Source organism: Gymnoscopelus microlampas, assembly GCF_963454915.1.
Source record: "Gymnoscopelus microlampas genome assembly, chromosome: 7".
Taxonomy (NCBI): domain Eukaryota; kingdom Metazoa; phylum Chordata; class Actinopteri; order Myctophiformes; family Myctophidae; genus Gymnoscopelus; species Gymnoscopelus microlampas.
Window position 1 is genome coordinate 34,737,664 of NC_139944.1, and position 18,051 is coordinate 34,755,714.

Consider the following 18,051-nt stretch of genomic DNA (forward strand, 5'->3'; position numbering starts at 1 on the left):
TGATAAAACAAGACTTAGGCTAAACAAGATCATAAGTTGCGATTTCACTATTAAATGCCCGCTCTTTTTCAATCATTTGGGTTAGGGTTACACAAGATAAAGAAAGCTAGGCCTATGGTAGGCCTAGTGTTACTATAACCACAAACAGTGCATTAGGTTGTATTACAGATTCCCTGTAACTTCACAGGTTGTATTACAGGTTACCTGTAATACAACTTATGAAGTTGACAAGGACATTCATTTGGCAATGTTTGTTTGGAAACGTGAGATGACGAGTTGTTAAAAGTTTTATGTATTTCATGTTTGAATGATGCCCAAGGCAGACACCATTAGGAACCATGCCCAGAAGGTGGGAGGAGTGGGCGTTTGGGAATTTAGTGGGAATTTAGTGGGTTAACCGTAGCATGACAGACAACAGGATTATTGCACAAAGGTAGGTCCAGTTTATAAAATGAATACTGCAGCACACATCACAAGTGTACAAAAGAATCAGACAATCCCACAGTTACACCTGTCTTTCGTCTACACCGTACCTGAACTGAACACTTGAACCCGTTAGATCAGTGGTTGTCAATCTTTTTCGTGCCGTGAACCCCCAAATTGAGGGACCTCCCCAGAAGAGAACATTTGAGGTTAATAATTCTAAATTATTCAAATATTTTCAATATTTTTCAGGTATTTAAAAAAAAGTACAAGCTTGCAGCACGACTGTGAGCTTGTAGATCTGCTATTTTTGAATAGCCAACGTATAAATGGATAAAGTGTTTAAGATTGCTATGTTAACTACTTTTGCTGCGGACCCCCTGGAACCCCCCCAAGGACCCCTGGGGGTCCCCGGACCCCACTTTGAGAACCAATGCGATAGATAACCTCACATATGACATCGCTCTGGATACCAGTGCAATCGTGGAACAGAGTCAGTAGTAAATATAAATAAATGGTTTATTTATATAGCGCCTTTATCCAAGGCGCTTTGCAATGATTGTGCATTACATTCACCCATTCACACACACGGCGGAGGAAACCATGCAAGGCACTAACCTGCCCATCGGGGAGCAATTAGGGGTTCAGTGTCTTGCTCAAGGACACTTCGACACTAGCCTCGGAATCCCAGCCTTTTTTTTTGTTTCAAAAGAAAAACGTCTGGGCGAACGGTGCAGGAACGATGGTCTTAGGACCTTGTTAACTCCTAACCAACCAGAGTGCAGAGGGGCGTCACTCTAAATTTGGTGACGTCAGCCTGCTCCGTGCACAGACCGGGGGGGGGGGGGGAGGCGGGGACATAGATTGGTGAAGCAATCGGAGGACGCGCCTTGCTCCAGGCGCCTGGGTTTGGATCCGCCCTTCGAGACCATGGATTCCTCTCGTTCTCTCAGTCTACTTCGACACTGACTCTGGGGGAGCCCGGGATCGAACTGGGAACCCTCCGGTTCCTCAAGTGACTGCTCTACCTCCTGAGCCACTGCCGCCCCTTATTATTATTATTATATCCAAAGCAATAATCAATTGTGTAAAGCCTAGAATTGCCAAGTTATTAAGTGTTATCGAAACATACCAGATAACCATTTAAGCTGCAAACTACTGTATATGAAGCAATGCATTCGTTCATTTAGTGTCATTTCCCCTTTAAGTTGCTGTGTGATATACAGGGCTGTCAACACTCCTGGATCCTGCAGGAGTCTCCTGGATTGAGGAGAATCCAGGAGAAACACCCCAAATTCACCAGAACACAGGAAATGACATCTACTATGTTAAAAAGTTTTTGGGGGAGGACACCCAGACACCCCGCTTGGGGGGTGTGGTCAGGGCATGCAATCATACATATTGACTTTTAAGGAATGGTTATTAATAAAGATGGGTCTTACATTGCTTCAGTCATCAAATCAATTTCTGTAGGCCTACTTTTAGCGTTTTAATGGATGAAATTGTGCCCATCATTCCTTGATTCTCACAGTCCAATATATTGTAATGTTTATTTTGTTACTGCTGACTGTTTTTGATCATTGTAATGCAGTCAGAGAGTCTGTTACTTCTCTGGAACAGTTACAGTTTTTCACAATTGTTAACACACAAAAAGCGAAAATTCGGCACAATTTTCACAACCTTAACTTCATGTACTAATCGCTCGACCCAATTTGGCACTACTTGACACTCCCTTATCTGCATTAGACTCTAACTTTCCTTCTTTACACTCTAAAGTCAATTACATTATCACCTTGTTGTCCAAACACTATACACAATGTTCAATTGTTGCACACACTTCTCACATAAAATCTCAAAGCATCAACCTACAACACACCTTGTTGTCCAAACACTACACACAATGTTCAATTGTTGCTCACACTTCTCACGCAAAATCTCAAAGCATCAACCTACAACACACAAATAGTCAAATCTCTAAACATTCAGGTCTGGTGAGCAATTTGCACCACCGGGCTGCTCCAGTGCGTGAGTGGTTCCAGGACCACCCACATTTTTCCGTTCTGTACCTTCGACCTTATTCTCCTTTTCTGAATCCCATTGAGGAGTTCTTTTCAGCTTGGAGGTGCAAGGTATATGAACGGAACCCACAGAGCCGGGTCCCACTGCTCCAGGCCATGGAGGAGGCTTGTGGCGACGTCACTGTTAGGGCTGATTCGGTTCAATTCCGATTCTTGGGGTCACGATTCCGATTCTTTTCCAATTTTTTCAAAACAAACGATTCTCAATGAAAACATGTTTTTTTCCAATTCAAAATCGAAAAATGTCATACAAAAGTCGTGAAAATCACTGTTGAGGCCTGTCAGGGCTTTCTTCCAACGCTGCTTGGACATGGAGAACATTGCCTATGATGTGGATGAGGCTGTGACAGAGCAGCTTGACTAATTTACTAAATGCATTGTATGTTACGCTGTATTGTATAACTTGTAGATTCTCAGTCCCACAGAAGGTGCACATTCTGTTGTGACATGAAATCTAATACACTTGTGTTTATCTGTTTATCAGATGCTGTAAAGGGGAAGCTGCCTTGAAGCCTGAGGAGCTGATTAATGCTACATGGGGAGCAGCTTGGGTGGATTTTGAATGCACAGGGTTGGTTGATTGTAGCCATGGGTGGGGTCTATTAGACTATATAATGGAGAGCTGCTCAGTAGAGTGTGGGCTGCCATGGGGAGAGGCTGACACCTTACCTCTCTGTCATTTATGTTCTGTTGCGTTTTGAGTTGTTTATTTATTTTGTTATTTCCTATTGTTGTCCAGGCCTGGAATACATTATGTTATTTTACCTGCAAGCCTGCCTCCTGGTCGATCTATGACATTTAAAGGGTTTTCCACTGACTAAAATGCCTATACAGGGTTCCCGCGGGTCCTTAAAAAGTCTTAAATTGTCTTAAAAAAAATATCGGGAATTTAAGGTCTTAATTTGTCTTAAATTTGACCGTAGGTATTAAATTTGAAGATTATGTTTTTAAGGCTCATGGGAAAATGAAATCCATAAACATTTGTGCGTATTCTAGTGTTGAATTTTCCATAAAAATATATCAGTACGCTCCTCCATCTCTCTTGAGAGCGGTTGAGAGACGCACACATGCACACACTGCAGCTCGTGTGTGTTCCATAGGCTAATAGCCCCGCCCTCCCCTGTCTCTCTTCTCTGTCATTCACTCAGCTCAGCTGGAGTTGACGAGACAAGCTCGTTGCTCGGCCGTCAGCGCTGCTGGGTCGCTCGTTAATTCATTTGTTCCAGGTGTAAGCCCAGAAGCTCATTTAAGTGGGCATTGGGCAAAATCATAGCCCTTGCGACCGTTTTGGTTGATAAAGATAGCAGTAGTTGTAGTGGAGCACTGTTTGGCAGTACTTGTTGCTACAGCATGCTAATGAATGCTAAGTGCTAACGGAAAAAGTATGCTATAGAACGGATGTCACCGGTTAGCCTACAATGTGGAATAAAAACGAGGAACGCTTCACCCTCAGCTGTCATCAGGCAACAGTTTCAAGTGATAGGAAAAATGTTTGACTGATCAGAAGTAAATCAACTTGGATGCTGTTGTGCTTACACACACACACACACACACACACACACACACACACACACACACACACACAGTGTGCAGTGGTTCTCAAAGTGGGGTCCCCAGGGGTCCTTGAGGGAGTTCCAGGGGGTCCCCAGCTAAATAATAGATATGTTAGGAACCAAATGGACTCTTATGGGTCTGTAACTCTACAGTGTACAAATGGAACCATTGTACACTAAATGGACCCTTATGGGTCACCAAATGGACTTTTATGGGTCTGTAACTCTAGAGTGTGAACCATTTGTACACTCTTGAGTTAAATTAACATTGATTTTACAATATAAATTGGGGTCCCAGCACTATAAATGCCATTTGGGGTCCGTAGCCTAATGCATGTCAAACAGGGGATCCTTGAAATTAAAATAGTTGAGAATCACTGCTAGAGCTGTAAAAATCTTCTCTTATGGGGGTCCTTGGCTTATCTTTTCAAATGGGGGTCTGCGGGCTAATAAATGTGAATTTGATGAAAAAGATTGAAAACCACTGGTGTAGAACACACACACACACACACACACACACACACACACACACACACACACACACACACACACACACACACACACTCTCACTCAAGCACCCTAATGCTTGAGAGACACTCATTTTATAGATTTTTAAAGGCCTGATCTAGAAAAATGCAAATGTCTATTTTAAAAAGGGTGATATTTATTTTATATTACCAGCCAGAGATAAGATGAGAATCAATCTGTAATAGGCTTATACAGTAAACAACACACTCACAGCCTTTGATTAAAAAATATAAATATATATATGCCCATAGCCGCGCTATGAGCTTGTAGATCTGCTATTCTTTAAAGCAAACATTTGTAACTCAAATCTTTGCTTCTGGGGATTCTACGAATGTATTCTAAATCCTAACAGTTTTTTGAGGACCAGCGTGAGGACCAGGTTGCTATAACATCAGTGGTTCTCAAAAATTATATGTGTTTGGCCGTGGACCCCCATCTCGAAATATTTTGTTCCAGGTGCCCCCAGAAGTTGTAACAGAGTTAATAATGTTCGCTTTAAAAAATGTATGTTAAAAGATTTGCAAACATTTTCACGATTTTTCAAAAATAGCAGATCTACAAGCTCATAGCGCGGCACTCGGTGCGGCGCTATGAGCTTGTAGATCGGCTATTTTTGAATACCCAAAAATCTTAAAATGACACACAGATGCGTTCCCGGTCTTAATGGATTAATAGAAGTTTTACCACCGCTGGCCTGCACTCCCATTAGCCAATTTCAATATAGGAAGACATTGTTGCGACATTTATTTGGGTCTTAAATTACATTTGTTGAGGTCTTAAAAGGGTCTTAAAAAGTCTTAAATTTGACTTTCAAAATGGTGCAGGAACCCTGCTATACACAATCCCACTTGGTAACATAGGCCCTCTGGCCAGACATGAACCGGAGGCATGATGCCTAAATCATGTAGGGAAATACAACTTTTTTGGCTGCATATTTGTGTTTTGTTTTATGGTTTAAAAATATATATGAATGGTATATGTGTGTCATTTGAAAATATGGCTGTGTGTACCAAATGAAAACACAAGTTCCATTTTGTGAACAGTTAAAAGATTTGATGGCAAAGAGTCATCTTGCAAAGGGAGAGTAGGGTTTAGCATTTTGTGTGTGAGGTTTGCAGTTTTGGGTGTGCAGTTTTGAGAAAGCCGTTATTGTTTTGAGAAACGTGTGTTAACAATTGTGGAAAAACTGTAATAACAAGCACTGTAAACCCTTTCCAGTGAAAGTGTATAATGCAATGTTATAGTGGTGTATGGGTTGTTTGTGTGAGGGTGCTGGGGGTGTGGCCCCCCAAAAAATCTCCTGGATTCTGACAGTCCAATGTTGGCAGCCCTGGATTTATAATTTATATAAGTGATGTTTTTTGTTAAAACAAACACTTTTTAAAAGTTAAAGCTTAAGCATTGCTATAGTGTTTGTTCCGTAACAGGGGCCTCCCTGTCTCTCCATGCAGCTCTTTAGTAGCTTAAATAGAAAATACATTTTCAGGTGGGTCACCAATTTCATCCAATCAGGAGTGAGCACCCATTTATCAGCTTCAATTTGATAGTGTTCCAATTCCAAATGTGTCTGCAATTCTTTTTGCTTTGGTTTAAACACTTCTAATTCCACTTGTTTATCCTGTGTTGTAGTTCTGGTTCAGCTGTAATGCACATGAAGGCTCAGTTGAATAGATGCACCATGAAGCACTTGTAGAAGTTATGTGTGATAAATCCTAAATCTAAGGATTTTGATCCTGCCCAGGATCAATTTGAAAAACAGAATGTCTGAGCATTTAACATAGTCTTGTATGAGTAATAATTATCTATTATTCTATTATATTCTATTCCATTCTATTCTATTCTATTCTATTGAAACTAAAGACAGACTAGGTTAACTTTGACATGTGGCGGCGGGGCAACTGGAAGTGTTTGATACGGTTTGGAGTTAATCTGTAAGACAAATGGCACGTCAGGCTGATGTCAACACGATCACAAGCGCACACACATACACACACATACTCAATACTCATGCATGCGCACTTGCACGCACAAGCACAGACCCCCACAACCTCCTCATCCACACACACACACACACACACACACACACACACACACACACACACACACACACACACACACACACACATACACACCACTCACGAGTCGATTTGCATATATTGACACCACCTCACCCACACACACACACACACACACACACACACACACACACACACACACACACACACACACACGTGGTGCGAGACTGTGCGTAAGTAAACACGGCCACCCTATAAAGGTGACATGCAGTCAATGGATGTTGAATTCCTTTGGCCTGGCGCACACATTCACTCTCTTTCTCTCTCTCTCTCTCTCTCTCCCTCTCAGTTTGCACACACCCGCAGCAGGTGCCTTCTGACACTAGATAGTGTTAGTTAGCAGTTGTGCTTGAGGCTGTGTCTTCACGTCACATTCTCATCCAACCCCACGTCCCCAGGCCCCCTGGCTATTGGGACAACAGGCAGTACAACAGGTGTCAAGGTGGGAAATCAATTGCGGGGTTTCCTGCTGCACTGCTGCATCTCCAACCTTCACAGGTAACGCCAGGGTCTGAGACCTGCTGCATGGGGTCTATGGTCTGTCACTTGATGAGTTGTCATCATTAGCGGGCAGGTTCACCCCATCTGCTGCCATCAAATCAACTCTCATCCTCACCTCTTTCTGCGGCTGATCTGGTAAAGCACAGAGCGTCATTCATCAGGTAAGAAGAAATCAACACCTAATATGTATGTATAATATGTATGTATATAGTACATATACTGTGTGTGTGTGTGTGTGTGTGTGTGTGTGTGTGTGTGTGTGTGTGTGTGTGTGTGTGTGTGTGTGTGTGTGTGTGTGTGTGTGTGTGTGCGCGTGTGTGTATTTATGTATATATGTGTGTGTGTGAGGGGGGGGGGTGTAATTGAAGTGTTCCTTTTCTTCTGAAACAAAAACATTTCAGTACCGAGGTCCACCTCTGTCAGTGAATGTTAAAACAATCTTAGTCCAAAACTTGAATTATTATGACTTTCATGCCAATTTGAAACTTGTTAAAACCATTTTTAAATGTTATTATCATTATTGTTATTGTTATTGTTATTATTATTATTGTTATTATTATTATTATTATTATTATTATTATTATTATTAAGAACACAGCAGTCATTTTTATATTTAAGATTACAGCAGCGATTAGAGCTGTGTGGGGTGTGGGGGGGGTTCTTATCTAAATAATCTTGGCCGCTCGCCCAGGGTGCTACAGGTGCATGGTGCATGGACTATTCTTCCGCTGAAAACTGAAGCCTAATTTAGACTTTGTTTCTCAACTGAAAAACATGACGCACCGGTCGTACGATGAAGTATAAATAAGTCCTAACAGCAGTATGCTCTGGACTCAAAGATCAAGTCCCCAATTACAATTTACAATTTACAATTTAGGCATTTAGCAGACGCTCTTAATCCAGAGCGATTTACAGTAAGCAAAGACAACACAAGATAATACATCAAATGCATAGGAATAGTAATCTAATGATAAAGTAATACATAAGTAAACCAATAATCTAATAATAACTAATACATACGTAAACCAATAACCTATAATCAGCCTGTACATTGAAACTGTACACACTATAGGATGCCAGGTCAACAATGACCTTGCATCTGTCTACATAACATGCTATCTAAGTTACATTTTAGTCTTTGCATAAGCCTGCAAGGTCGTCAAGGCTAGGGCAAGTGCTAGGGGCTGAGGTGGAGTCTGAAGAGATGAGTCCTCAGATTACGGCAGAAGATTGGGAGTGAGTCTGCAGTTCTAATTGCAATGGGGAGTTCATTCCATAGTTTGGGAGCCAGAATGGAGAAGAGTCTGGGATGTGTGGAGCGTTGTCCCGGATGTTTTAGCAAAGGTTCTGACACAACATATGAGTATGTCACACACCGAAGTAATACGACTGTCTGCCTGCTGCATCTGGGAAAGATGTGACTGACTGAGGCCACAGATGTTGCAGTTCTTGCAAAAAGAAATATCTCATATCTTGGTATGCAGCTAAATAATGACAGGAGCCAAATTTGTGTGCATATTTTGTCAGAATTTGCTACAAACTCTCCTGTTAATCAAATTATTCACTAAAGGTGAAATACTGCTGAACATTTTTTTAAATGTCAGTTATTCCACTGCTGAACATTTTAAAACTGTCAGTCATTCCATTCTCTTGTGGTGACCACCTGTAATGACATGCCCAAAATAGGCCATAAGGCCATTACACAGACCTGTACCTTAGGCTGCAAAAAGGCCATGCCTATGACTATCACCCATCATCACTAATTTGCATTGATGATAAAACAGAGCTGTGGGAAACAGACCCATTTTCCTTTCTTTCTTTCTTTTTTTTTTTTAAATTTGCACTCAAAAGCGGCATTTTCTCCTCACACTATCTCTTGTTTCATAACATCCTTGCTATTTGGACTCTTTGAATAATGCATCTGTCAGTGTCAACTTTTTTACACTTAATTAGATTGAAACAACATGGTTGTCAATGGTAAAATGCATGTTATACTGATATAAATGACAGTAATATGATGCTGATAACCACATACGAATGACCAAATGAAAATGTTTGGGCATTGGTTGAAAAGCCTGGAGACCCAACCCAACACTGAACCGTTTAATACAGTCCAGGGTGTATTGTAGGATATTGGCCCAATGCCATTGCACCTGAGCAGCTGAAGAAAACCAGCATCATTTATAATATGACCAACGAAATCCTTGCCTCTGGCGTTCTTTCTCCTGGGAAAGACATTACATTTCTTGAATCAAATGAAGTTGAGAATGAGGAAGAAATTAGATTTTTTACAATTTTATTTTCAGTTAGATGATTTTTATACACACCAAAGCTCTCTTCTGTCTTCATGAGCTGAGATGTTTGTTACTATTTTATCTTGAGAGCATTGATAGGGAAAAGTTGATCAAAGTTACTTTCAATGAGAAAGTATGTGAAGCTTCTTTTAAAAGTTAGCTTGATGTAAATAGATAAGACAAGTATAAACATATTAGGGTAGAATAAGAAAATATATAATGAGTAACATGCAGCCACTCTTCTACAGCTGCACAAGACTGCAGTATTGATTTGAGGCATTTATGATGTGAACAGAGATCATATTTTGCACCTGGCTGCATCAGTCTTGTAATAAAAAGGGCCTGAGAAGGTTGATTGACTGTAATAGGTTATAGCTGCTCACAACAACATTTCTTTCAGCCAGCAAGCCAACATTGGCAAATATTATCTTCCCAAGAGCAGTCATATTGAACAAGGAGCCCTATATGAAACTGCTTTTTCCTTAGTATGAGAACAATGGCTTCCTTAGTTGTTCCAAGTTTCCCATGAGAAACAATGACAAAGAAAGAAAAAAAAACTCTCTTTAAGCCATATGCCATTGTTCACATAGCAAACAGTCACACCTGCCTATATACACTTCTTTAACTCCAAACTCAAATAACAAAGCCCCTTTATTGTGACGAGCAAAGGGGAAAGTGCTTTGTGAACATTTTGGTGACCATTTAAACAGATGATTCACTGATTACCTTTTTTTCAGTAAACCACACTGGTTAAACATAATTGAGACCAGACGTTTTATTTTGTTTTATTAAGACTCAAGAAACAGTACTACTCATCAAAACTCACCATAACCTAATCACTCAATTTAGACTTAAAAAAACATTGAATCTATGAACCATAATCAATCAAGGTACTTATATTCGACCTTTGAGACTTTTACATTTTTTAGCAAGTTTGACTTTGTCTTTCCAGAACCCATCTGTATTTTGTAAGGTATAGGTTTAGGAGCTATGAAATGATGCAGAGTGCCAATGTTCTTCTGGTTCATCTCATCACCACAGGAACTTCACATACCAATAGCAACAAAGATTTTAACCAAGCACATCATATAGCCCAATGTATAGTGCAAGAGTAGTCTATGATATTGAGTTCGGTTCAGTATAGTCTCTCAGGTTTGTAAAAGTTTATAAAGGAGGTTATAAAGGTTTCTAAAAATGCATTGCCTCATAGGGTTATACTGTATACTGCAAAGTCCTGAGTGTTAATTTAACTTAGAAATCAAGATAAATCACTTTTATTGTTTCTCACTAGAAACTAGGAACAACTAAGGAAGCCATTGTTTTCAGACTACGGAAATAGAAGGCATTTCATATGCGTCAGTCTCTTTGCTCAAAGTGACTGCTCTTAGTCAGGTAATACCTGCCGGTTTCCGACACTCCATTTTTACTCTCTCAGTTTTAAATGAACACTCTCTTTTCCAGTGTCAAAACAAAGGACGCCAACAGCATAAAGATGCCAAAACAATATGAGTTTCTCCTGTTCATCATGTGATGCTCAGATACCAAGAATGCAGTGGAAAGATGGTTACCAGGGAGGATGCCTGGCTGGAGAGGGCCCTTCATTCACTATGTGTCAAAGGCTGACTTTGCTGAGTAAATGGAGCAAGCTCTAATTCTCCTGAAATGAATATAAGCATCTTGACCAAACTCATTTAGAGATCAGTCAGGGTCTTAATCCCTCCCCACGGGGGGTGTGTTTGCCTCTTTTTCAGGCCTCTCCTCTCCTACCTTTTTCGGGAAAAGGTAATATGGCTAAATTTGCCAGGCTAATGGGCTTAACGCAAGCTGTTACAGAGAGTTGACACACAGGAGGCTGGCTGGGATACCATTGGCTTTTAATCTGACTTCTGTTGGAGAGAATGGGAGTGTGTGTGATAGTTTGCGAGAAACCGGGAGATAAAAGGGAGAAAAGGGGAAGGTTTTACCACGGGGGTTTGAGGCACAAATAAGTGAAAGAGGAACTTCTTTTGGATAACTTAATTTTCACATAGGGGTTAGGAGAGATTTGGTAAAAGACGTTTCCTCTCTCCAAGTCATTGGAGAGTAAAGATGTCGTCTAAAGTAGGCTTATGTCAATGGCTTGCATACTGGTGGTTTGACAGCCGCAAGTATTCCACTCAGCAATTCAAAAGGTTGTGTAAAGTTTAACTCAGTGGATGAAGGTAAAACATACTCCAGGATGATTTTCGCAAACGTTTTTGCAGTTTTATGAGGCTCAGATTGTAATTTTTTATCGGGACAAATAAAGCTGTGTCTGCCCCGGAACATGTGCTTTATGAAAGCACACTTCCTTCACCAGGCCCACCAGTCATACAGTACATAACTGCTGATAACCTGGTGCGTGTCTCATACACCAGCTGTGACAGGTACACCGTGTGTGTGAGCTCACTCAAGTTTACAAGGGTAGTGCTACAGCTGACGTCCATAAATATGCTATTATGACGGCAATTACCGATGACGAAAACTGTAACCTTTGACGAAATGCACACACTACACTCTGAACAAAAAGTGCAGGCTTAAAAAGAGAAAAATTAGACCTAAGAATCTCTATAAACAGGAAACAGCATGCATAGCACTATTATGTACCGTAGGCCTATATAATGTATGATGTATATTTTTATCTAAGCTTTATGAAACAACAGTTGCTCTGGATTAAGAGCGTCTGCTAAATGCCTATATTGTAAATTGTAAACAAGGTCTGGCCAGGCCTGGACAAAGTAACACATTTTGGGCACTTTGTTCCACATTATCTAACTTCTTTTTGATTAAAAACTCCAGCTGGTAGTGGAGACAGAGGTCTGCCGAGACGGCACCTTGAAAGCCATGGCGGGCGGCAGAGTTGGTTCAGGTTTCAATACAAGTCAACTACCCCCAAGCCGTCACCCATTCTGGGCCACTGACCCACAAATAAGAGACTCATTCAAATCCGTTTTGCCCCATGCCTGATGGCACTGCTGTGCAGTAACTTTCTTAAGGGTCATTTCCCCAGTATCCCCATTTGGCCAAGGGCTCATTTATAGAGCTTCAGTCAACACAGTCTCACCCCAGTTCCACACCACTCAGAGGACTCTACTCTGATGGAATTTCTTACAATACTGAAACCTTTGGTTGTTTAGTGCCTACAGGAGGAATTTCTGTAACAGGTATGAAAATCTTGACTTAAAGCAGGGCATTCATTTTTATTAAGGTACTTAAGACATAAATTTAGCTATTGTTAGATAGGATTACCGTTTACACAGGGGGAAAGCTCTTAGCTACCATCATAAAAATGAGTTATAGTTATGTAAAGTTATATATTTGTGTTCGTAAGTACTCTGTAAACATTATAAGGGCACACAGCTCTTTGACACCATGGTTGGACTGTAGTGTTGTACTCTCTGTTCCATATTACAAGTGCTTGTTTTATGTACTTACAGGTACTTGAAATGTTACATCCTATTTCTTCTTCAACTTTTTCAAGTTTATTGTCACATCATTAGTTTACAGTTGTAAAAGAGTGGGTGAAGCTTGTCCCCTTGATTTATTCTCAGATTACAACGGCACTTCAGTCTCCAATTTATTACATTCTGCTTTGTATCAATAGAATATTCCAAAAGTTGCAGTGGCTAGAATTCATGAACAATTTAATGAACATAACATATTAAGCATTCTCTGTCTGTCTCTCTTTGTCTCTCTCTCTGCCCCCCTTTCCCCCTCCTCAGGTTTCAGGTATGTCAAATCCAGTTATTAGCTTATCAGAAGGTGCGGCTTATGCGCCCCGGCTGGGACTGACGGAGGGCTCCCTAGCCATCCTGGAACAGAACAGGGACTCCGGGGAAACCTGGGACATAGCGGAGACCAAGCCGTGCGTGGAGGATCTGGAGCGCGGCCTTCCAGGCCCGGCTGGGACCCGGTCCCGGCAGGGACTGACAGAGGGCTCCCTGGCCATCCTGGAACGGGGCAGGGACTCTGGGGAAACCGCCTGGGACATAGAAGAGACCAAGCCGTGCGTGGAGGCTCTGGAGCGTGGCCTCCCGGGCCTTTATCTCTCCTGCTTTGACATGCTCCTCACCGAGGACTCCGCCTGGCTGGTGAAGGTATCAGAGGCCTCCCAAGCCTTGGCCGTACCCATGTCTCGCATGGCTGAGCCGCGGGACGAGCCTGAGCAATGCCCCGTCATTGACAGCCAAGAACAGGGTCTCTCGCCCGGTTTGGAAGGGCCTGAGGAGGAGCGGTCCTTGGAGCAGGTGCAGTGCATGGTGGTGGGAGAGGTGCTCAAAGACATTGAGACAGCCTGCAAGCTGCTCAATATTACCCCTGGTAAGAAGACTTTCACCACAAATACCATTTATTTTCCCACAGGGGTTTCAATGAGCACCAGTATTTATTTAGTTCTTTATTTTAGATGAGTTGATGTACAAATGAAATTCAAACACAGTTAAGGGTAGGTAGGCTACATGTGGAAAAGGTGGCAACACATTAAATGAATTGAATTAAGACATAGCCTACTGCATTATGGACTGTGAAATGGAATATCATTCAGTGCACACAAAGCATTGTCCGACGCCCGTGACAAAACCATCCAAAAGCGTTGTCCCTTACGGTACAGGAATATTGATTTTATAAAGCGACCGTATTCTACTCCCAAAACAACATGCCACTTGTGTGGGTAGAGAAGGAAGATGACAGATCTCTCCTGAGTAATGTCACCACTGACGCAAATGTTTGCCCTCTCCAGGATCTGTTTAATCCCAACCTTTGCATGCAAGTTCCCTGCAATTTTGACAGACTGATGGTACTGTAATGCCAATAGACGTGTACACAGTGTTCAGGGCGAGGTTCCTTCAACTGGCAAAAACAAACATGAAAAGCACTGTGGCTTTCAGCTGTCATAAACCCATTCCACCTCCCAATCCTCTTTATTCCTAATTCAGAGGTATAAGGTCATGGTGAACTTCTTCCCAAAACCAAAAGCACACAGCTTATGTACCCTTCCCTTTTGTGAATCATGATTTACTCAAGGGGTTAGTAATCCTCTTATATGTAAAAGTAACAAAAACACAGTAGCATAGCCTATAGAAGTAAATATAGAGATATTGACTGACTTACCTTTACCATATGCAAATGTTCTTGCAGGTATTTGGGTTTCATCATGATGATTCATTACTCTCATGGTATATGAGTTGAATCATTAACAAAACAAAACTGGGGCAACTGGCGCATTGCCCACCATTCTCTCGCCTAATGTACAGTGTGTGTGTGCATGTGTTGTTGTCTTCTCAGACCCTATAGAGTGGAACACAGGGAATGTCCAAAAGTGGCTGCTGTGGACAGAACATTTGTACAGACTACCCCAGGCTGGCAAGGCCTTTCAGGAGCTTGCAGGAAAGGACCTGTGTGCCATGAGCGAGGAGGACTTTCGCCAGCGCTCACCCCAGTGCGGGGACACTCTGCATGCACACTTGGACATTTGGAAGTCAGGTTTGTGGCGATGCTTGTTGAGTGTAGTCTGACGTGCACAGTGATACTGTGCCATAATCATAATGATTGTGATACATACTAACTAGTAGGTATAGTATGCATTGTGTGCGTGCGCGCGCGTGTGTGTGTATGCGTGTGTGCGGGCATGCACACGGGTGAGAAGACAAGGGAATGCTTTTTTTGATCCTTGGCATTTGTTAATCTAATATAATTCTTAAAATTCAATAATCATTTATTCTGTACATCATTTTTTTTCTTTCACAAATCTATTCTTCAGCTGCCTGGATGAAAGAGAGGTTTCCTGTGGCAGACACTAAAATTACGGGTAGGCTTGATTACTATTTACCAACAAATGGGATAATACAGTGAGGTTTCCTACGGTGCCGTATGGTAATTTGTCCTCTACTGTTTGTGATGCAGGAAGTGAGGAGATGTGGTCAGAGGCAGATTCGTCGTGTTCAGGCCAGCCCATTCATCTATGGCAGTTTCTCAGAGAGCTGCTACTGAAGCCCCACAACTATGGACGTTGCATCCGCTGGCTCAATAAAGAAAAAGGTACTGGCATTTACACAATGCTATAGAGCTGAACGCATTCAATTTAGACAGCACTTCAGAGTCAGACACCAATTTATTAGCTCTACACATAACAGGTGGCATGTGCATGTGCATTGAATTGAGGTGTGGCGTGTGCATTGAATTGAATTGATGTTGTCAATAGGTTACACGTAATCAAATACTTTATTTTCATTTCAATGCTATTTTGTACTTCAAAATATTACCCGAGGACCAGTAAATACTCACCATTCCTCCCTGAACTGTGCTTTTGGTGGGACACTATAGTGACTGATATTTGTGCATGCGTGTGTGTGTGTGTGTGTGTGTGTGTGTGTTGTGTCCATCAGGTATCTTCAAAATAGAAGACTCGGCTCACGTGGCAAGACTGTGGGGGCTAAGAAAGAACCGTCCTGCCATGAACTACGACAAGCTGAGTCGCTCCATACGTCAGTACTACAAGAAGGGCATCATTCGCAAACCGGACGTCTCTCAGAGACTCGTCTACCAGTTTGTTCACCCCGTATGAGTCACGGTGGAGGCGGAGGAAGAAGAAGGAGAAGAGGAAGAAGAAGAGGAGGTGCCACCATGAGCCTCCAAAGACTACCAGCCCAGGCACTTGAACACCTAAGCTCAGCTGAGTACGGGGTTTAAACATAAAACTGACTCAAGACACGTGCACTGACCAAACCCCCTTGGTACACATTGCCACTGCCAACACTGGCATATCAGCCGGCCAGGTGACATGTAGGCTTTGAAGGCATGCCCGTATGTGGTCTCAAAATAAGAAGACAACATAATAACATGTTCTTTGGGTTTATTCCGCCTACTGAACGACGCAACCAAAGATTATAAAAAAGAGAATGCAAAAAAGAAAAAAGAGAAATGAACTGCCTTGTCATTTGCATGATCTGCCTGTCTATTCTGTCTATTATACTGTATATATGATACTTATTTTCCTTTTGAACGTCATACACCAGCAGTTAACCTTGTTACAGTTAGAGCTGATTGATATCACACGCACCCTTATGGGACACACCCATTGCCCACAGCTACCTTTATTATAACCTACTTGTTGTCTTGCCTGCAGTCTTGAGAACTGTCTATGCTGTGTTTGACTTGCAACCTGTTTTTCTCACACCTTTTAGAATGTGGTCAAGATTGTTGTGCTTTACCTTGGGTTTGGTCCTGGCTGCCATCCAAGTAACAAAGAGATACGCTACGGTGTGCGTCTGATCTCTTACAGAATGGCATACACAAATGAGAGGTTTTAGCAGTTTGCTTAACCTGAATTAAAAGCTTGACAAACCTGTGATTATCTGAGCCTAGCAGTGAAAGGTTCAGCCTGATAAACAATGCTGTACACAAACCAAACTATCTGTGTCTTACAGTTGCATGTTGAGAAAGACAGGTTCGGTTATTAAAGAAATTGACCTCATGACACTATTCTGAAATAGAATTTCAGAATAGTGCCATGCCTTGGGAGCACCTGGATCACCTCACTTGTTTTTTATTGGCATCTGACCTCTTCTCACCCCTAACTGACACAACAGACCTCTGCTTTAAACACCACGACTATCAATCACGATTAGCATATTCAGACGATTATGTCAGAATTCTTCTTTGTGCTGTCAAGGGAGGGCAGATGGGATATCTGCCAAAATCGGATGCCCTCGAGAGATGTGAGGCATATCAGTAGTAAGCACTTCTATCTGTACTTGGCAAACAGTGACTGTAATCTAAAACATGCCACGACATGCTAGAGCACTCTCAGATCTTGCAGGGTAAGCATAAACTTGAAATCATCTATGGAATAAAACAACAGCTCTGCTAAAGGTTTGTCTTGACTGTAGTATTTTGGTGGCTCAACCAGTTGGCACACTAATCTCACATGACTCTCTTCTCTCTCTCTCTCTGTCAATGTTTATCCTAACTGAGGGTCATGACTAGTATATCTCACTGTCATAGGTCTGATTTATTTATACTGTAAAAAACAACAACTAAATGTTCAAGGATTTAAACATATATATATTCTTTTTAAATATGAATGTTGTATTATCAATACAATCTCACTGTTTTGCCAATTATTTGGGGACCCACTTGCCATATCCTCGTGGCCCACCAGTGGGCCCCAGCCCACAGGTTGGGAATTGCTGGTTCAGTCTGTGCAAAAGCTGACACTGGTTACTGGTGACATCTAGTGGTGGGACCAGCTCCAATATCTAAATGCACATAAGGCCACGTCAGATGTTTGCAGGGTTAAATAATGTGTCAGGTTCAATTTGTTCAAATGAGTGTAGAACCTACTAATTTAAGTAATTTTAAATGTGTTAGATGAAAAGTATTTGTTAGACAAAAGTATTTCAGAAAACAAAAAACGATATCATATCTACAGTATTTGGGTTAAGGACAGCTCAATATATGTTTGTGAACCTCTCTTAAATGTAGTGTAAGTGATATGTTATGGTTAAAACAAAACGTTTTTTATTAAAAGGTTAAAGCTCTATATTTTTGCTATATAGTGTTGTTTGTTCAATAACAGGGGTCT

The 18,051-nt window shown here is 41.6% G+C and overlaps 1 protein-coding gene across 1 annotated transcript; it reads left to right on the forward strand.

The window, feature by feature from the left end:
• The first annotated feature begins 6,898 nt into the window (after positions 1-6,898).
• Positions 6,899-17,338, forward strand: spdef (SAM pointed domain containing ets transcription factor). The gene is made up of 6 exons (XM_084062563.1): positions 6,899-7,319; positions 13,193-13,790; positions 14,754-14,951; positions 15,229-15,276; positions 15,372-15,506; positions 15,854-17,338. Exons 2-6 carry the CDS (start codon positions 13,202-13,204, stop codon positions 16,030-16,032), a joined length of 1,149 nt encoding a protein of 382 aa, XP_083918689.1. The 5' UTR covers positions 6,899-7,319; positions 13,193-13,201; the 3' UTR covers positions 16,033-17,338.
• Positions 17,339-18,051: the final 713 nt, after the last annotated feature.

Coding starts and splice junctions, on each gene's coding strand:
- spdef (XM_084062563.1), top strand. CDS start 13,202: ATGTCAAATCCAGTTATTAGCTTATCAGAAGGTGCGGCTTATGCGCCC. Junction 14,952..15,228: donor CTTGGACATTTGGAAGTCAG/GTTTGTGGCGAT, acceptor TCTATTCTTCAG/CTGCCTGGATGAAAGAGAGG. Junction 15,277..15,371: donor GGCAGACACTAAAATTACGG/GTAGGCTTGATT, acceptor TTTGTGATGCAG/GAAGTGAGGAGATGTGGTCA.